General features: G+C 41.2%; 1 protein-coding gene across 2 annotated transcripts in view; it reads right to left on the reverse strand.

Moving 5' to 3' along the window:
- Window positions 1-331: 331 nt before the first annotated feature.
- NCOR1 (nuclear receptor corepressor 1) overlaps window positions 332-20,647 on the reverse strand; it is a 55,900-nt gene continuing 35,584 nt past the window's right edge. For both annotated transcript variants that reach the window (XM_039563095.1, XM_039563094.1), the window contains exons 20-47: window positions 19,971-20,526; window positions 19,144-19,273; window positions 18,661-18,856; window positions 17,895-18,065; window positions 17,053-17,213; window positions 16,545-16,665; window positions 16,340-16,441; window positions 15,761-15,858; window positions 14,772-14,940; window positions 14,200-14,340; window positions 12,849-12,932; window positions 12,106-12,362; window positions 11,633-11,993; window positions 10,900-11,124; window positions 9,890-10,099; window positions 9,076-9,225; window positions 8,412-8,585; window positions 7,837-8,002; window positions 7,104-7,600; window positions 6,527-6,655; window positions 6,257-6,414; window positions 5,870-6,093; window positions 5,314-5,451; window positions 4,911-5,053; window positions 4,298-4,351; window positions 3,812-4,033; window positions 3,345-3,527; window positions 332-3,173 (exon numbers count right to left, since the gene is read on the reverse strand). In XM_039563095.1, the coding sequence (XP_039419029.1) occupies window positions 2,986-3,173; window positions 3,345-3,527; window positions 3,812-4,033; window positions 4,298-4,351; window positions 4,911-5,053; window positions 5,314-5,451; window positions 5,870-6,093; window positions 6,257-6,414; window positions 6,527-6,655; window positions 7,104-7,600; window positions 7,837-8,002; window positions 8,412-8,585; window positions 9,076-9,225; window positions 9,890-10,099; window positions 10,900-11,124; window positions 11,633-11,993; window positions 12,106-12,362; window positions 12,849-12,932; window positions 14,200-14,340; window positions 14,772-14,940; window positions 15,761-15,858; window positions 16,340-16,441; window positions 16,545-16,665; window positions 17,053-17,213; window positions 17,895-18,065; window positions 18,661-18,856; window positions 19,144-19,273; window positions 19,971-20,526 (5,408 nt within the window). In that variant the 3' untranslated portion in view covers window positions 332-2,985. The remainder of the gene's footprint in view (window positions 3,174-3,344; window positions 3,528-3,811; window positions 4,034-4,297; window positions 4,352-4,910; window positions 5,054-5,313; window positions 5,452-5,869; window positions 6,094-6,256; window positions 6,415-6,526; window positions 6,656-7,103; window positions 7,601-7,836; window positions 8,003-8,411; window positions 8,586-9,075; window positions 9,226-9,889; window positions 10,100-10,899; window positions 11,125-11,632; window positions 11,994-12,105; window positions 12,363-12,848; window positions 12,933-14,199; window positions 14,341-14,771; window positions 14,941-15,760; window positions 15,859-16,339; window positions 16,442-16,544; window positions 16,666-17,052; window positions 17,214-17,894; window positions 18,066-18,660; window positions 18,857-19,143; window positions 19,274-19,970; window positions 20,527-20,647) is intronic.

Genomic DNA, 20,647 nt, shown 5'->3' on the forward strand with positions numbered 1-20,647 from the left:
GTTAATTTACTTACAGTAGCAGGTTCATCTCTGCTGAACTTTGAGCTAAGAGGAGGAGGCACACAGGTTTTCTAGAGCAGAAGTTCATTGAAGCTGGAGAACTTCAGTCACATACACAGCTTTGTTCTCAGCAAGCTAGGAAGTAAAAATATGGCTGTACTGAGAGAAAGGCTCTGGCACATTAGAGCCAACCCTCCCTAGAGTGCTGGGTTTGGGGTTTGAAGTGGCAGAGCCTGGAGGACAGCAGTGTTACCTGGGAACCCTGCAGCACCCCTGGGAGCAGGGTCTTGCCTGATGCTGCAAAACAAGAGGGAGACACAGGAAAAGCAAGTGGAGAACTGATCCCCTTTATTGATTGGTCTGAATCCAGAAGTCACTGTCTAGTGAAGACATTGTGTGGAAATTATGATGCATGGGTTTTTCAAGTCTTAAATGATTTCATATCAGAATCACGAACCATATCAAGATGAAAGCATTGTGAAAGCGCTGATCAGAAATCAGGTAAAAATTTGTAGTAAACTACACTTTGTAAACATGACTTACAAACACCTTCCTGTTTGAAACAGGGCAGATGTAATTCCATACTTGAAGATTACTGGAATTGTGGTAAACCCTAACTTAGGCTCTGGAGAGGTTTTTACACTGGAGAAGTTAAAACTTGGATAACAAACAAAAAAAGCAGCAACATTTTATGTGCAAATGCCACTCAAGCTGTATCTTAGGAGATAGTGACTATCCTACTTTGGATATCTTGCTGCTGCTGCAGCAGTAACATGAAGCTTTGCAATGAACATGCTATACTTACTGTACAGGTAGCAAAGACATTTGTCTGTACATGCCTCTTTCACATTGTATTTGTTACACTAAGAAAGTGAGAACGAGTGAGTTTAAGAATGGAACTTAACTTTCCACTCCAAATTTAAATCTACAAAAAGGGCAGATCAACTCGTTTTCCAGTATATGTTGCTGTTGGGAACAAAAAGAAAGTTAAAATAAGAGCACAGGTCTACAAACAGGATGAAAACTTCACTGCTTCAAGCCAGAAGGGTAAAGGATGGGAGGATGAGAGAAATCTTTCTCAGAGAAAGACTGCAAGAAGATTTAAGACTGCCAACGGGTCTACTCTGATGCAGTGTTTTAAAAAAAGTAGCAAAATAGTTCTGTATTTTCAACAGTGTCAAGTTTCCAAATGAGTTCCTTTGGAATTTTGCTTCCCACACTTGGGGCAAAAAGGCTTTCCATAAAGGACTGAAAATAAATTTGCTATTGATAAATAGTTCTGTGCTTCTTCCTGTTTGTAAGTGGATCACCACAGTCCCTGAAGGGATGCAGAGCCACACGACTCAAGGTTACACACTGCGTTACACCTTCCATACAACGCATCACAAATACAGCGGCAAACCCCAAAATACTTTTCACGGAAAATAACTCAAAGGCAAAGACCCTGTTGATCAATGAGATGCAAAAGCAGTTTGGAATCTGACAGACCACGCCACCCCCCCGCTCAGTGCTATCTGTGAATCAGTCCTTCTACCCTGGAAGATTTGAATTCACTTCCTGAGGTCAGTGCAGCATAAAATGAAGATGCTTTTGGAGATGGATGTCAGGACACCCTGTGACATCGTTACCCAGACGGATGTGTACATGAGCTACAAGCATACCATAGCAAGCATTGATAGATGAATGATTAAGGAGACTCTCCTAGTACCATATACAATCTAAAAATAAAAATCACCCTAACAAGTATTGCACACTCCAGGAGTTAAGCCAAGCATTTGTAAGGACTTCCACCAAAAGCTTGCTTAGAGGGACAGGGACCGGGACGCAGACTTCAAAATAATTATTACATAAAGATTTTAAAATCAGATTGGAGGAAGGCAAAAAAATCACAGTACCTATTTCGAACTGGTTGTAACAGAAGCCACGTAGTTGACTCGTGTGTTGCTTAATTATTCTATAAAAGCACTTCGTTTTATTTAAACTTGGGATGTGGAGGTTTTTCTTCTTAAAGGATTTATCAACCTACCCAGAGCCTCTGTTCAGAAAAGCCATTTGCTGTGGTTAAATATGACAGTAAAATTTAGTAGCCTGTTTTGACTGCATACAATGCAGAAACAGAGAACACTAAGAATAGGCTTTAGGGCACAGTTAAAATTCCCAGTGTGCATAACAGTGAGGTATGCCTCCAGAAGCTGTTCTTTTTTTGTTTCTTTAACCTTTTAAAAATGAACCATAACATACCCATGCAATAATATTTCTGCAGTGTTGCTAAATAAAACCAACTGCACCAAAAATTTACAATGTGGCAGAATTTAAAATTCCAAAGAAATATATCATCTTATTCCAGCGAACCGGAGTATGTTAATGTACAGAAGTCACTAAGGGGTCAGTCTTAAAAATCAACATTTTCACAAGAGCTTGAACACCACTGAGAAAGTGTGTCTAGGGAAAAAAAAATTATATAAAAGCACAATGCCTGCAGGAAGTGGCACGGCATTAAATGGGCAATGATGGTTGGGAGGCTGGGGTTCTGGTTAGGCTAGGCTGAGAGGGAGGCTAGGGTTATGAAGAGTATTCTACACTGGAGAAAATGCTTAAAAAAAATTACAAAATGACCCCCAAAGTTTAGGCAATGATTTGAACATAAGTACACCAGATACTATAGCAAGGGAAAAAAACACTGCAAAAAGTACTCTCTATTTACAGAAGAATGATTTAAAAGACATTATGGTTTTCTTTACAAATAGATGTAGAGCAGGAATAGTCCACATTTTTAAAAACTCTTTACATATTTATCTTTAGTAAGTCAACCTTCTCGACCACAATCCTCCAACACACAGCCTGTGCAGAAGGCATTTCACGGACTCTCCATCAATTCTTCATTGTGTGGCCCTTGCTCTCTTGGAAAGTCTCTGTGGGCACAAGTCAAAAATAGATTTCTTTTTTTGACCCGCAAATTAAAAAAAAAATAATAATCTGCATAGTTCAGTCATCACTGTCAGACAGAGTCTCATATTGTGCTGAAAGCAGTGGTGCAGGCTCTCGCTCCCAGATCCTGTTCTGTGGGTGAGTGGTTGCTTGGCTCATGGACGGGGGGGCACAGGCGATGGAGGTCGGGGGGGTGCTGCTCAGCATCCTCATGGTCAGAGGGTTGTACGGAAACTGGGTGGAACCTGCACCAAAAGGCAAAAACACGAGCTGTTCTGAGAGATCTGTGTTGGCTTGGGTTGTGACAATTAGCAGAAAATCCATTTGAGAAAACCCCAACATGTTGGAAACATCTGGCCAATTATCCAGCGTTACAGTACAACATCTGAGCTCTCTGAAAGAAGCCCATTCCTCACCTGTTGATGAAGGCCTGTCTTCCCAGGCCCACACTGGAGTCTGTCTGTGGTAGTCCCCTTCTGAATGTACAGATGAGACAGAAGAAGGTCTTTCAGTTCCCAAATATCCCTGCCCAGGAATTGGAGACTTTGACTTCCTACTGTTTGACTTGCCAATGAGTTTCTGCTTGCTGACTGCCCCACCTGGCAACAGAAGGGACAGATTTCACCAACCACATTTTAGCCTTTGTTTGTTTCTATAAATTATCAGGCAGCACTGAGAAGCTTCAGGTATCCAATACACCTGGTTCTCCTTTTCCTGTTCCATCAGTGCTGTCACAGGATCCTGGAAAATCCAGGATGATAACGCAAACACCACCTCTGTCACTTCCAGAGGAAAAAAAGTGGTTTTCAGTGACACCAGGTTATTCAAACCCTTGATTTATTTATTTTCTTTAAGGCCCTGGGATGTTTGGGAGTTGCAATACCTGAATTTGGAGATGGATTGGCTTCTTCCCTCCGTGTCTCGTTACTCGCTGGTACCGCGGCGCCGGAGCTGCCCGGAGCCACTGCAAGGGGTTGGGACATTACGACCCCGTGCTCCTCACTCTTGTCATCAAAGTTTCCCATCAGTGCTTTCCTAATAATGTCTTCCAGACCCAGATTACTGGCAGGATCTGCAAAGGAGTGACCCCTAGAACTGACTGCACCTGGGAGAGAAGAGAAAACACACGGAAAGGTGGGAAGGGAGGCAAAAAATGCATCTCGGAGAAATTAAAAAGGGGTGTGGGGAAAGATTTGGTCATTTTGCTTTTCCTTATGGTGCAGCAAACAAGTTTTCTTGTAGGATATTAGTGTTTAAATTTTCACCATTTTCCTCTTTTACTGGACTCCCCAGAGAATAAAAACTTAAGATATTTAAAGATATTACATTTTTCTGAAACACATGTTGTTTCTTTTATTGAAGAACTTACCTGAGGTAGTGACTGCTGGCAAATTGAATATTTCAGTCCCTGGCTGAGCAGTTGCTGCAAATAAAACACAACATTTCACTGAGTTTTTCAGTACTGATGATCACTAAGTGAGCACCGGTAGCCCTACTGCACAAGAAAAAAGCAAAAATATAGTTCTAGTATCATATTCCACCATGTCAGTGTTCATTACTGGAACTATATTAAAATGTCATTTAACAGACAATCATAAGGGCTAAAAAAACACGAACCATTTAGTTTCAACACATCTTTCCAAAAAGGAAAATGTGCATTACTTAAAGTTGATACAAAGCAAACTACAAACACACAGTTAGTTAGAATAATGTCAGGTTTTAACAACTCTCTCATTAATTATGTGGTTTTCATTTCTCAAATTGTTAAAAAGATTAAATGTGACAGTCCTACATAAAACAGCATTAAAAAAAAAATCTAACAATCTTCCAGTTCTGTGGCCATAAATTATTATATGTGTTTTATATTCATAGATTTATATTAATTTGTATTATTTGAACATATTTAGGTCAGGATATCTGCAGGTGGAAGTCACATAAAGCTTAAGCTGAAAAAATTGAGTGAAAAGGCAAGACCTGCATACCCATGTCAGAGTCACCTCCACCAGATGAGTTCAGCTTTCGAAATATCTCCTGTTTCTTGGATTTTACCATTGGTGAAGTGTTCTCAAGTTTGGTGAAAAACGAAGGCAGGTAACTGATACTGCCTGGAGAGCGAGAGTCAGTCCTGCCAAGACCAACACGTGTCAAAGAGACAGAACTTGTAAGGTGCACATTTAAATCTTCCCAAAAGCAGTCAGGCAGAAACCACAACAGTCATATGAACACCGTGGGGCTCCATAATAACTGAGTTTGCTTAAGCAGCAGCACTCTAACAAATAAGCTTGAATTAAAAAACCAATCAACTCATACATAAATTAAAAAATAATCTAAAAATAAAGTAAAAAACAATCTAGGTATCCTAGCCCAAGTCCGTTTTACACCTACCTCTGTTCACTAGGCTCAGTTCTTTGGGAAAGCAAAAGAACATTTTCCTGTTTCTCATGTACAACCGGGACCTGAGGTGGTGAGATTGGCTCGTAGGGCTCTGAAGGGACATGACTCCTCTCTGGAGATTTTCCAGGCCTACATCCACAATTCAGAGACAGATAATTACTCTCAATGCATGTATAGCAGTAGTTAACTCATGTAGCAACTGGAGAATTACATAACTGCTTATGTGTAGTTATATGTTACATGCTTTAGTAAGCCTGGTGATCTTAAAAAGATGACTCTGAATTATCCATAACAACTCTGCTAGGTTTTAAGTAATTAAACGTCTTCAGCCCTCTAAAGACTGGAAATTAATCAGAAGTAGCAAAGGGAAAGCAGTTATGTTATGGAGCCAAGCAATTGGCAAAACAATAGGAGACAGACTCTGCCTAAAAATAAGACCAAAAGGTGCCTTTACTTCCAATCTGCACCAAGATTACTGCACTATTTTATATCAATATCATATCTGGGCATCAGTTAAACTTGCAGTTAGACTGAATCCATGCATTACCTTCCCCTGGCCTTGTCAGAGAGGTTCTCAGGGGACACTCTGGCCCCTGGGCGCTGGTGGTGCACAGGCTGCGACTGCGACTCGGGGCTGTAGCGGTTCGAGGTCTTTGCCCGGCTAGAAACAGGCGTTGGAGCAGGGGTGGAATTCTGGAATGTAGTGGTGGGAGGCTGCAAAGAGGCCTGAGAAGCTGCTTGGTTTCTAGCAAAGTCTTGTGTGATAATTTGCTGGATGTGACCAAAAAAAAGTAGAAAAGAGATCTTGGTTAGACATTGGCCACAGTGTAGGTATTTGTGAACTGGACGAGACTGATGGCAACAAATGAGATTATAAATTCAGATACAATATTTTATAATACTCTCAAATAAAACCCATAATTATAAAACCTACACAGATGTGATCAGCAAGGGTGATGAGCCGATGGGTCCTGGGCACATGTGCCATCCCCTCTGCCTGGGAAGAGGGAGGTGGAGGTGGTTGGGGTGAGGGGGGCTCCTGTTGTGTCCTGTAGCGGTGAATGGGGCCCTCGTACGGCCTGTTGGGGTCAGCTGGTTGAAAAAGAAAAGGTCACTCTGTTAAGCTTCAAGGTTTGAAATTTCTGTGCTTACAAATTTAAAAAAGATGACAGTGAGAATATGTTGCATATGGAGATAAACTTACTCTCTGCCTGGCTTGGTTTGGGGGTCTCTTGTTGATAGGGCTGTAGCTTTTCTTGAGCAGGTACAGGTGAATTTGCAGGGCTGATCACCTCAATGGCATCTCCAGGAGCTTCATACCGGTGTGAGGACACTGAATATCAAGCAAAGGTTGTGGAATAAGACGTAAATATGACAGAAAAGTTTTGTTGCCTATACTTAACAACACGGGTGCTTCCATTAAAATGGCACCAGTGAATGAAAGTCAAAACACTGCTGCCTTCTCATGATAACCATGGTGATACAAATATGTCCATGAAACACTGTTCCAACATAAACCAAGTAATTTTCAGTTTCCTGACTTCTGATAAGATTACTCTTACAATCCTGCATTTCATGCTGTAGCATGACATCTGAATAAAGCAAGCAGCTCTGATTTTTCAAGAGTCACTATATGCAAAAACTGTATTTGTCTATCAAGTGTTTCTGCTGTGCAGAGCTGAATATTTTATCATTAAACATCTGAATCATTTCACATCTTATCATTTCCCTAAAAGGCTAAGACAGACAGCAAAGAAGTAGAGAGTTACTAAGATACGTACAACTACTGGAAGAATCTGAACTTTGAGAGCCCCTATCTCGAGCATCCTTGTCTGAAGCAATCTGGCGAGTGATGATCACATCTATGAAGTTAGCAGCAGTAATTGTGGTCTTTCCTCGAGTTCTCAGCTCTTCCTCGTACCTGGATTTAGGAGGAGGTCCTTTCTCTTTACCAGCCTCTGAATAGACTACTGATGAAGTCTGTCCCTGGGACTTGCCACCAGAGTAATTTGCAGATGTATAGGGGCACTGCACAGGCCTCTTTTCTACCTCCAGCGTCTTCTGCTCCATCTGCTGCTGGTCAGTCACCACAGCTGACCGGCGTCCCATGTTCTCTTCTATCCTGGCTCCTTCGTGCTTGTTCTCCTTTGCTTTGGCAACTTCCATCTGAGGAGCAGAGGCTGCAGCATCCACGAGTGCTGCCAGGGCATCAGCAGCAGTGTTGTAACGGGAAGCTGGCAAGCCTTGAGTGATAGAGGGAGCTCCGGGGGTGAGCTGCCTGTGGGCAAACATTGAATAGCCTCAATTACATCACATGGAAAAAAGAACTACAGCCACACAGACAAAAAGGCAAAGCTTTTCTGACATTGATTTCTATCCAAAATGCACTGGTGAAAATGCTCTGATAAATCCAAGAGCACTCATATAGTGAAATATCCTTAACCCTAAATGCACCTTTTAATAAGCTCACATATTAGAACAGATATCCCTACACCAGTAACTTCTAAAACATACATGATACGTAGCTGAGCAGCCGGATCCAAAGGTGTGATTACACTTGTCCCATTGGTTCCTTGGAAAATACTTGGCCTTTGCTGCAGAATGTTTTCCTGGCTTCTGACAGAGGGGGATGGAGACCGGACATATCCGTGACTGCCGGGTCTGCCAGGCTGCTCTGCACCTGCAGGACACAGAGTGGAGGGGAACAAACAAAATAAATGATTATTCTTACAACAGTGCAGCACTGTAAATCAATGCTGTCTCCTCCACATCCCTTTCCAGTTTGTCTCTACCACTCTGGATGTGATGGTAGGTATAAAGATTTAAATGTATTTACAATGCTCTAAATGACATGCAAGCTGTGCCAGTGACAGCTGGGATTCACTCCCCTTTAGGTGCTGCATTGCTTTGAGAGAAAGTTCGAGAAGTTGCAGATGTTGAAATTATGACCAGAACTGCTCGGCAACAGGAACCTGCCTGAAGTGCAGAGTAAATGCAAACTGTAAATGGTATTTGCTAACAGTGACTGCATAAAATGAACAGTTACAGTCTACAATACAACTGATCCAAGTGTGTCCATGTGCCCTCACCTGGTCGGAGATAAAGTTCAGCAGGGACTGAGGTGATTCTCTCCCTCTCCCGTTCTCGTTCTCTTTCTCGCTCTCGTTCACGTTCCCTCTCCCTTTCCCGTTCCTTCTCCCTTTCCCTTTCCCGTTCCCTTTCAGCATTTGCAGCTGCAGAGGCTGCCAGGTGTGTGGGATGTCCTGGAAGGTCCACAAGGTAAAATGAAGGAGCAAAAAAAGAGATACTTAAGTGAAGCATGATGATGTAAACACTTGCCAATATATTTTGCCATAGACTTACAGCAAAATCTCCCAAATACATTTTAATTCCACTTATCTAGGAAGACAAAAGTTTAACATACAGTGACAGTGGAAGGCTCAAAAGCCTTTTACTGAACTGGTTTCTATACAGTTAGAAACTACACAGCTTATAGACCCCAATTCCACCCTTCAACACATGTAAACTGGGGTTAGTGAACAGAATGAGGCAAATTCAGAATTTGATAGCACTTCTACTGTAACTACACAGGATATCATCAAAAACCCTTTGCTATCCAAGTGCGAGATGCATGCAGAAAGCATCTCCTGAGAAAACATCAAAACATGGTATTAATGAAAGCTGAATAAAGATGGTCAATTATCTCAGCATGTCAGACAATTAGAAATGTCACCAAGCCATGAGAGCTCTTACCTGGTGACAGAGAAGCAGGATTGTAAGGCCTGGGAGGGAAGGTAAGCTGGGTGCCAGGGATATATGTGATTCTCTCCATGGGTGGGGTGCTCGTTCCTCCAGGATGAGGCACTAAGATAGTGGGAGCCATATTGTTCAGGTCAATAATTCCTGTCAGGAATGACACACATGAGAATGGCCACTCCAGGACATGGTCTACACATTTTATGTTCTGTTCACTGGTAACAGTCAGCAACGAATGTTTAGTGGAAATATAAGAATAAAGCAAGTGTAGAATTATATTCCAGCTGGTTATAGTCTCTTAGATCTGGCAATCAGCAATTTAGGAACATACTAAGATAGAATTTGCATTTGTATCACTCCCTTTAATTGCCCTTTGGAAAAATGCACTTCACCTCTACTCAATAATCCCATCTTTTAGCAATTTGGGGTATTACCCAAAAAATAAAACAATCAGCATGGTTTTCACCAACATTATGCTTTTAGACGTTGCTTTTATATTCTTTTTGAAGAAGTTATCATTTCAATACAATTCTCTTTTCTGAAATTTGACGATGAGCTAAACGTGGTTCTGACCATCAGTTTAAACAAGCAGAAAACAACCTGGCTCTCGAACACTAGTAACTCTCAGAGCCTTCTCCTTAAAAATATTGATTATAGAGGTGGTTTTCCTTCCCACAAAAGGCAGTTTGCAAGTGAGTTGTCAGACATCTGTGATCACTAGAGGATCAACACAGCTATGTATGTGTGCATTCAAACAACAGCTGGCCAAAACACACTTTTAAGAGCATTACAGAAAGAGAGCCAGGCCCACCTCGTGCTCCTGCATAAGGGAGAGCTAAAGTTTGCTCCCTGGGGGACAGTCCCCTGGTGACATCAGGCCGGAGGTTCACTTGCATCTGCTGGGAGGTGATGTAGTCGTTGAGGATGGTCTGGCGCGTGTTCTCCATGGCGTACAGCTGGTACTGGCTGGGGTACCCTGGCGTGGGGGACAGCTGCCTTTGGAACAGGTAAGCAGCAGCAGCTGAGGGTGAGAGAAGGCAAAAGGATGCATTTAGGAAGCAGGATGATTCTGGATCAAATCAAACTTTCATGTGTTTGTAAAGCTTCAATGAGAGGCGCTATCAAGTCTCTCTAGCCAGTGCCAAATGAGTGAAAATAGCATTTTAATACTGATGTTTTATTGAATTTCTGCACTGCATGCACACTGAGAGTGCTAAACAAACCAGATTGGAGAGATACTTTAATAAAAACATAAATCCTGAAATTCTGAAAATGTAAAAGGCTGAAATATCTAAAGAAGGTAGAAAATACCTCACAGAAGTAAACAGAGGGTTAAAAGGATTATTAAATATACAGTCTACTGTATTTAGTATCACCAGGGATAACCTGATAATCCCTCAGTGAGAATAATCACAGTCCTGAACAGAAGGCTTATAAAGAATACATAAGTCTATATATAATTATATAGAATTATACTTTAACTCTCTAGCCTCTTCCACATCCTTCTTTGCATAGCTTTCCTGAAAGCTTTTAATACATTCCACAAATACTTATCTAAAAATACTGTCTGAACTTTTTAACAAAACAGAAGCAAGCTGGCAGCTCTGAAGGGAAGTTACAGCATTATACAATACTATTTTACTAAGTTTCCTGCTTCAATATTAAACTCCCACTAAACTGAAATCAAACCACAACAATAAATATTTATAACCTTATACATTATATTTGGCCATTGATAATTGCTTTATATAGGTATCCTTTCTGTGCAACAAAGCTCACAGTATTTCTAAAACTAAAAAAAGCCAACACAAATGTATTTACCAGGATCCAGAGCTCTGTGAAATGGCATAGCAGGATCTAAATGAGGAGGGAGGTGACCCCTGTAGACTTCAGGAGTTGCTCCTCTGTGGTGAGGGTCAAAAGGACTGTGAGCCACTACAGGATCAACCCCTGGGACTGGAGATTTTGCTGGCACACTCTCCCTCTGTGTTGGAGTGAGTGTGTTCTTCCTTTCATGATTTGCTGGCTTCCCAGAAGATATTCCAGCTAAAAGCAATGAAAACCCCAAATTAACAAAATGCCTATTTTTCTATTGAAAATTTAACTGTAAAAATACACTGGTTCCCAAGGAACATTCTTGATGACTGCAACCTGATACAACAAAGCAGAGAACATTTTATATCACAAAACACTTCTGCTGAAAGAACTGTACTTTAAAACTAAGATTGCTTATACTTCACTATATCATCTTCCTCATCTAGACACCTCTAACTCAGGAATAGCTTCTGCTCTTAAAATGTTATCCATGTAAGTACCACTTTCAGTGTGATCCATAATCAAATGCAAATTGAGACTGAACTGCCTTCCCACTCTCCCCTTCTATTATGGCAGATTTTCATTTTCTTATTTGAATTAACACCTTACAGCCTTCTAAAATTCATTCTAGTCAACTTCCAAATTGAGAAAAGCCACTAGAATAAAATAAAGAAGAATGGAGTACATAATAATTAAAATAATAAAACTTTTTGTCTTACTGTGGATAGGAATGACATACCCTCACTAACTCTATTCATCATTGGTGAACTCCTGGACATTGGACTCTGATAGTTCACAGGTGTCCTCCGAGCATTTGTATCATCATAAATCCCAGGGCTCAGCTGTGATTTGGGAGTTTCATGAAGAGTTGACCTGAGAACAGAGGGACCAGAGCTGACTACGGACGTGTGACGGGACCGCACGGCATCCCCGGTCTTCACATCTTCGTATTTTCCTCGCTCCACCACCTTCACGTTTTCTGGCACCATTTCCAGCTGAGGCATTCCCCGGGGCAGCTTGCTTGGTCCAGTGATTAAAGATTTTACATTGTGTTTGATGGCAGACTGGCCAGAGTTGCTTTCATATTTTATGGGTGTGCCCTGAAGAAGAGAAAAAGTTCAGGTTAAGGTCACATTGTGGTAAAAAGCTCCCACAGCCTGACCTGATTCACTCCTGAATCTGTGTGAGTGTAACAGTGCTTTCTGGATTTACCTGAGATATGGAGCCTTCTATGATTGGCCTGGTTGTCTGCACCATTTCAGGAGTCTTGCGACTCTCTTGGCTTAACAGGTCCTGCCTTGGGATCTCATGGATGGACCGACCCATTTCCTTTATGGTGGTGACCCCATCATATGGTTTCCCCTTGGTGATGGCTCCTTCAAACGTCCTGATGGGAGGTGACTCTCTCTTGATCTGTTTGGGGTACTTCAAACCTTCTTCAAAACTTTCAGCTGTTGCTCTTGGGGTGCCTTTTACAGAAAGAATGGTATTAATAGCTGCTAAGTCTCTGTTTTCATAAGCAGAGTGACAACTACATATCATAACAGTGGAACTTTGGTTTGCTGTAGTCTATGCTAAGATACTCTGAAGTCTAAAAAAATCATCACAAAAATAATACTGAACAAATACTCAGTATATTACTGAAAACCTCCCATGTTATTTCAGATGCTGAAATAAAAGAAATAAACGCATCTGCAGAGTTGTTAGTGTTCATTAAAAAAAAAGTGCTAATTACCAAGTATTCACATTAAAAGGTTTATTTTCCAACAAGAAATAAAATCTGTGTTTACAGACTAGCTTTGAACACAGCATATCAGAAAGCTGCTGATTTATGCTCTGAAAACATTTCATAAAATAAGCTCCACCTTTAACACAGCTCCCACAGTTTAAGGTTCAGAAATCCAGATTTTTGAGGATTAATTAATGCTCCCCTTTCTAGACCTGCAATACCTCACCTTGCATTATAGAGCCAGACAAGACTGTTCTCTCCTTTAGTTCAGCATGTGGGCTACCCCGAGGCAGCGCTCGGCAGATTAAACCTAAAATTAAAATGAAGGTAATTTAGAGAATTGAACAAGTGTTAAAAACCCCCAACCTCCAAACCAACAAACCCCCTCCTTCTCACACATTAGAGATGGTATCTGTATCCTGGCAGTGCCCAGAGGGCCAAGCCTCAGTATGCCAGGCATTGCAGCAACATGTTATAAAACAGTTCAAGTATTTGTGCTATTGCACAGTTGCAAGTTTTAACATATTTAGAAAACAGGAGGTGTTTTTTATAATTAAGCTTAACCTTTGTTTCAAAAGCAGTCACTGCTTTTCTCACACTCCACTTTCCTTGCCTAGAAAGAAAGGTGTTCATGGTGGGAAGTGAAACAAAAAGAAAAAAACACTCCAAAATATACCTCAGCATCCTCCAAATTATCAAAGTTCAGAGTGAATCATTGGAGAAGAGATGAATTTACTGTGCCTATAGTAAGAATCTAAACCAAGCCCTCAAAACACTCATAATTTTACAGTTTGAGGCCAGAAAATGTGTCAGTGATGAGACACAGCATAAAAGTACCAGAGCAGCTTCTCAGATGCCAAAAGAGCCCAAAGATGAGCCAAATGCATCAGCAACTTAGAGACAATGCTGAATTTCTGTGTACAGTCTACAAACCTCACACTCACATTGTGCCACCTGATGAACATGTCCCCAAAATAGCCTCTAAGGGCTACCTGAAGATGGGACAAAATGCTTTTAAGGAGCAAGACTCCATGGTTGAAGCAGAAAACATTTTCTTGCATTTGTATTTTTACATAGCAATCAGAAAAGTTATATAATGACCTGCCTTGGCCTCTGCAGGCTTTGTTTGATTACAGTTTATTAAAACACAACAGCACTAGGGATGCCCTGCAGCAGGATCCTGCAGTTCAAAGAGGTTTCTTGCAGGAATGCAAAAGGTCAGGGCAGTGTGGTACCAATATTTAACTAAAGGGTGCGGCAGAGGCTGTGCTGGTGCGACCCAGCGTTTGAGCTCCACAGCACCACTGGGACTGTGGAGAGCCAGGGACATGTGTCAGATGTGCTGAGAGCAGGAAGTGCCACCTGAAGAAGCTGCAGTTGTGGTAAAACAGAAAAGAAAACTGGGATCTACTTCAGTCCTTTTTCCAGCACACTCTTAACTGCAGTGTTATTGCATGGATATGGTCAGTAATGTGATTTAAATCTAACTTCTCTGTTAGTCTGCACCCTAAGATAACTCTAAATACTCTTACATCGATGGATAAAAGATAAAACATCTTGGAAGTGGCTGTTTTTACCTTCCAGTGGTGCAGACCCTGGAGATTCCCTCAGTGACATCCCTTGCTTTATATTTCCTTCCATTGTATCATATGTTCTCTTTAAACCAATTTCATGAGCAGTTCTCGGACTCCTTGTTCCTTCACGGACATTTTTAATAGCTGGCAAAATGTACAAGAGTGTGGTCAGGAAATGTGGACAATAAAAAAAAGACACATGAATATCACAGTAATGAGACCACAGGTCATTAATACTTAACACAACTTCAATATAATATTGTAACATTAAATATCAATCTTAAAAAGATCCTTTATAGTTTGTCAAAAAGTTACTTGTTCAGTTACTCATCAGTATTTCAACTGAAGTTTAAAGTTACATGATACACTTATTTTAATTTTAATACAGGTCATTTTAAGCCTGGTTATTTAACCTTTCACAAAAAAAACATTCCATGACAAATAGGAAATAAATGGCAAAGGATTAGTTTAACTGTATTTTAAACACATGCATCCACTTGGAAGCAGAAACACTTCAGCTGTGGATTACCAAAACAGAACCTGACTTGGATCAAGCAGAATATACAAATACTCACCATCATAAGATAGAATATGCCCACTTTTGCCTTCATAAATGACATGGCCCTTGGCTGAAGCCTCCTCTCTGCACTTCTCTGGGCTGCTGTCCTCTGTAGCCAGCCGGGTGATGGTTCCCTTCAGCAGCGCGTCGGCAGCGATGCCGGACTGGGACAGAGCTGGGGTACCCTGTGTTCAAACCCAGCACATCAATAAATTCACATGGTCTGAGTCAATAGAGAATAGGCAGCAGTGAAGGGAAAATGCAACAAAACCAAAGAAACTTTTTAGGTCTATAAAACCAACTAATTTATCAAGTATGGCTTAAACTTCTGCCTCTATTATGGACACTTAACCTAATGAGTAAGGTTATTTCTGTTACGTTGTTAAAAAATATTAACATAACACATATAACAGAGAGAAGAATGGGAAGGACAAGGTTACCAGTGCATTTCACAGCCTGGAACATTTACCCTATAAATACCATTTTCAGGGAAGATAACATATACCACATACTTAATGGTGCCATTAGGTTTTATTTCTGTCCAAAGCAATGAAAGCTCCCCTTCTCATCTCAAGCAGAATTGAGGCAATTGCTTTCTGTATTCTGGGACCCCAAACCAACCAGAACAGCAGCATTTAAAATGACAAAAGGCCTGAATTTCCCTTCTTGGATTCAAATAGCATCTGCACAAGACTGGTTACACTTGGTTTGAATATTTAAACTCAGGTATAATGCAATTTTCATGAAAGTTGCCCTCAGTTAGGTTTACCAAAAGCTCTGGTAGTATTGAGAAGGTTTGAAAACTCATATATATGAAGATGAAATTGTGGTAATGCTGACTTCAGCAATAGTGGGGTTTGAACATCTGATTGGATTGAAAGTTCTTGTTTCAAGGCAGTTCCTACCCCATGATATTAATTTACTTTTTCAGACATGCAAATACATTCACAGTGATAGTCTGAAGATGCTGTTTTGCCACAGCCTTCCCAGCAAAAGGTAAAATACCTGAGTTATGGAGCCTCTCAAAGAAGGAATGGTCTCAACTGAAACTTTATTGGTTGGAGTTCCTCGTGTTATACTTCCCTCCTGTATCGTTGTGGTACCTGATTTGAAATAATAAGACATCCTGATAAATAAGAGAATGAAAAAAAATCCACTCCATTTGAAATAATTAAAAATTCTAGTGAGAACTGTTCATTTACATTAAAATACAGGGGAAATTTCAATTTAACAGTAGGCATTTGAGGCAGTTAGGCTATTTCCTTTTTAATATAGTCTTTTACAGACTTTAAGTATTTTACAGCATTAATTCATGGCAGTTATTTTCTTTTGATGTATTTGCTCTAGTGAGCAACTTTATTTTCAAAATGGCATGTCTTGTAATAAATATTTTTAAGTGAGCCCTGCAGACAGAAGGAGCCAGCTACAAATACACATGCCTTGGAAAACAGAGAAGAGATTAACCCTATAATCTTATGATACTTATATAATCATAGAATACTTTGAAATAACACTTCAGCAGCTAATTCTCTTGGTTTTCTCAGGCTCTGACAAGAGTTTCTTAATCTGTGTGACTTTCTTTACCTCGCACCACACTTTCATGTTGTGCCCTGACCAGGAGTCCCTCAGGTTGGGAATTCTGGCTTCTGGGTGAGAATTCTTCTTGTTTGATATAGGGCAGGGAAGCTATTGAGGAGAAGAAAAAGAAAAAGTTTGAGGTTTTTTAATTTTCTTTAATTGTGGATCATTAAATAGTCTGTATAAAACATGTCAGCTTTCCTTTCCTTACCAGATTTAGCTGACTCTTGCTGCCTTGGCAGCCCCAAAGATATAGAACCCACTGATGGCTTTGCAGTTTCTTGGGCATAGGAAGCTTGACTATGGGATGTTAAATAAGTGCCAGGTGTTCCCTGAAACAACAAATAGATGTTAATTCTTGTTTCTGGAATGAAGATTCACATCTCTCTTTACAGGAGAATGCTAAAAGTACTATGATCCCATCTGGAAATGCTACAGTACCCCACTGCCATGTCCCAAAGCACAGAGCAGCAGGAGTGGAGTATCACTGGTAGTTTGGAGATGCAGGTCACCTAAACTGGATATCCATGCCCTTAAATGTGAGTAAATGTTCCATTTCTAAAGCTCCTGTAATTCCCAGACTTTTAGAATGACATGTACAGGTAGTTCTTAAGGGTTAATGCTGTGACTCCATAACTGAGTACAAGAAGTTGAAGATCGGAGAAAGGGGGGAAAAAAGAAAAGATGTAAAACAGATTTTCAAATAATAATTCTCTTACTTGTGAGATTGAGCCTCCCATGATGAAGGAAGGTTTTTCTGATGGCACACTGGTTTTGGAGGACGGAATGAGTGGTGGTGGTGGTCTCGTGGGTCTGGTTGTGGGCAGGCGAACTCCTTCGGGAATATTGGTTATCACCTGGTGAGGGGCTGGCTGGAGAACTTGAGGGGAAAAATTGTACATTAAACATTGCAGTGTGAACAGAAATAGCACAGTTCAGCTGACAACTTCTAATGGGAATTGCTTCACAATATCCAAAAGCTACTTTAGCTGTATTTACAGCTCTGCAATTCACTATGTCCAATATTTAGTTATTTTCCTGGTTTTAAAAAGTTCTTATTCTCTACATGGAATGCAACTGAGTCAAGCATAATCTAAGTTTCCCTGATTAGTCTTGTCTTAGCATGACATTATAATCTGAAGGGAAAAGCTTCAATCCAAGTTTCAGAAGTAAGATTTGTCAGTTACTTCACTGTTTTATAAGACATTCAGACTTTAATACAGAGTGATTACAGTCAGAAACTAATGCCAGGGATAGCAGCTGCTTTCCCTTTTCCTCAACTGCTCCCTTCATAAGAAAGGCCACCCATGAATAGGACAGTGCTTGTATGAAAATGAAAATCTCTTGATGACTGCCTCTTTGCTGTTCTGATACTTTTCAGACCATTCTATTTGCTTATTAAAATACATGTTATGCAGTGGATGCAACAATGAAGAACAAAAACAGCCTCACTGGGCTAGAAAAACACTGAGCACCTCTTCACACGCACACAGAGAAAATTATTATTCTTCTATTAATTCACAAATTATTTAGAGAATAATTTGATCCTCCAAATCTTTACCTGGAGGGACACTGTAGCGAGCTGCATTCATCTCAGGCTGGGGAGAGGCTTTATTGACTTCTCTTGGTGATAACCTGTAGGGTGATGCTGACCTTGTGGCTGGATTTTGCACTTGTGCTTCCTGTTCTATTCTCTTGACCTCAGCATAAGGCATATAGGCCACTGGTTTTCCTGGGAAGGTTGATGGTATCAGAAAGAGAAGAATCATGAGTTAGAAATTGGACTCAAAAGGTCCAACTTACAGCACAGTTTTAACAAAGGGCCTATTCCAATGCCAGACACACCCATCAGGTACAAACGGTGCAATTAAAAAGAAGTATTAAACTTTTTAATTAAACTTAAAGTTTAATTAAAATTAAACTTGTGTTCCACCAACCTTTTGTGCCCTATTTCAGTGCTCAGTGTCCATGCATGCACTCCATGCAGTAAAATATTCCTTTTAACTCTGCTCATACTCCCACCTTCACCTTAAGCTTCTGAAAGGGCTCCCCTAGACCAGAATCATCTGCTCCTCTTACCCACACATTGCATCTTCCTCTGTAGGAACAACTCATTTTTGGGCTTGACCCAAATGGAACCAGTTTTCTGCCTTTATATAAAGGGGCTACAAGGTAGCCCTTCAACAGTAAGTGCAGCAGAGTGGGCAGGTTCCTTCCAGCAAGGAGCAGTTCGTTATCAGTTCCTTATCACACTAAACTGTCGCTCTCCCATGAGGCAGCAGTGTAACACACTGACACAAACCACGGGCTTATCCCAGCCCACCAACCTTCCCACTCCACGCTGGGGCTCTTGGAGGTGCCACAGGGGCTCACAGCGCTCCGATATTCCATGTCCAGCTGCTCCTGGCGCTGGCGCTGCTCCTCCATCAGGGCTGACTCGTGCATGGCCTTGATGTGCCGCTGGTAGAGCGCGTAACCACTCACAGGGGTGCCCATGGGGACAGAGCAGGGGCTGCAGGAAACCTGGGGACAGCGAGGGGACAATGTCAGGGACACCCTCACAGGCACTTCCTGGAGCAACTGTGGAGTTCAACTTCCCCCTGCAGTCTGGGTGTTTCAAAAGGTCCACACCTGGTTTTAAGCTACTGGGTTTATACTTGGTTGTACTTAACCTCCTTTCCCCCTGAAAAATATGATAATAAATAAATCATTTTTCTTCATTTGTTTAATGATTTTTTCCTGCTTTAGTGTTGTGACTAGGTCTAAGGGTAACAAACACTCCTTGAAACAGCACTGAAAATCCCCCATACCATAGGTGGGATGACAGCAGCTCGGTGGTGAAGCTGTTGCAGGTCCATCTGCCCTTGCTTTATCGTGGATGATACCAGTATTGACCCAGTGGGATTTAACAGTGAGGGCTTTGACTCTCTGCTGAAGATACTGGAAAAAGAGACAGAAGGGAAAAATATCACCAAAAGGACCAACATTACACATCTTTAAAAATTTACAGGCAAAACTCTTAAATTCAAAAAACCAACACATTTATCAGATTGGACAAAGAGTTAAAGAGTCAGAACCACGTTGTGTTTTGTCCCACAGCACATGTAGTAGAAGAGGCAACAGATGCTGCTACATTTTCATAATGCACAGAAATACCAAAATATGAGCTCAGAATCTCCCACATCAGAAATTTATGTATGCAGTACTCCAACAATGCAACCTTCTTTACAGAGAGTGCTTTGGAAAAGCACAGTGGGTAGGAAGGATTACGTGTATTTAGTCCACAGAAAATAAACAGAGTCTACAACAGAACAATTTCACATGGAGGGCTAAGACATTTGTGGAAAGATGATGTTTGAAGAGGCAAGAGAGTGCAGAAACACCACCACTTGCACTCTTCCAAAGCCCACATGCACTCCATGACACTGGATACTTTTGACATTTAAACATCTATCCCTGGCACTGTGTGTATATTAAACCACTGAGAGGGAGGGGGGCATTGGCTCCAGTGCCACGCTGGGGTGACACAGGAACTGCACCAACACAATGCTGAAAAGATTTCAAATACCCTCAGTGGTGTCAGCCATTCCCAAAAGAGAAAAAGCTCCAAAGGTTGTCCTTTCAAAGCCCTACTCACCCCTGTCTGTCAGGTTCTCCATCAACTTCCTCATCAGCACTACAGGTGGCACTGGAATCATTATCTGAATGGGATTCTTGTCTGGCTGTAGTAACTTGCTGGGACAGGCTATAGTCCATTTCCTCCGGTTCTGACTTTTCCTTGGGCTTGTCCATCTCTCTCTCTTTGGTATCACTCTCTATTTTCACTTGAATATTCTCTGGTAGCCTCATTTCAGTCTCTACAGGTTCTACTTTGGTATGAACTGGAAGAGTAATCACAGGCTTAGCTTCAGCTGGATGGCTTCTACTGTCCACCTCCATAGGCTCTTCTGCCTCAGTGTTTATTTCTTCCTTGACCTGTGGCTCGGGGTTCTGAGTTTCAGCTGTTGATACACTTTGAGCTGTTAAGGAGGGAGATGTGCTGGTTGCAGGTTTAATGGCAGATTCCTGTTCTGCTGGGGCCTCAGTGGTTACTTTTGGAGCAGCAGTCTCAGATGGAGTTTCTTCAGTTGGTTTAGCAGGTTCTGCTGGAGTTGGAGATGGAGCACTTTCTGTATCAGAACTATTTTCAGCACCTGGGGAAAAAATATTTTGTTATTAAGGTTTAACATTAATGAAATCTGACAAATTGGGTGCAAAAAGGATCCATCAACTTGAACCAACCCATCTGCAAAACAATTAATTTTGACTTATTAT

This window comes from Corvus cornix, chromosome 19, assembly GCF_000738735.6.
Source record: "Corvus cornix cornix isolate S_Up_H32 chromosome 19, ASM73873v5, whole genome shotgun sequence".
NCBI classification, from domain to species: domain Eukaryota; kingdom Metazoa; phylum Chordata; class Aves; order Passeriformes; family Corvidae; genus Corvus; species Corvus cornix.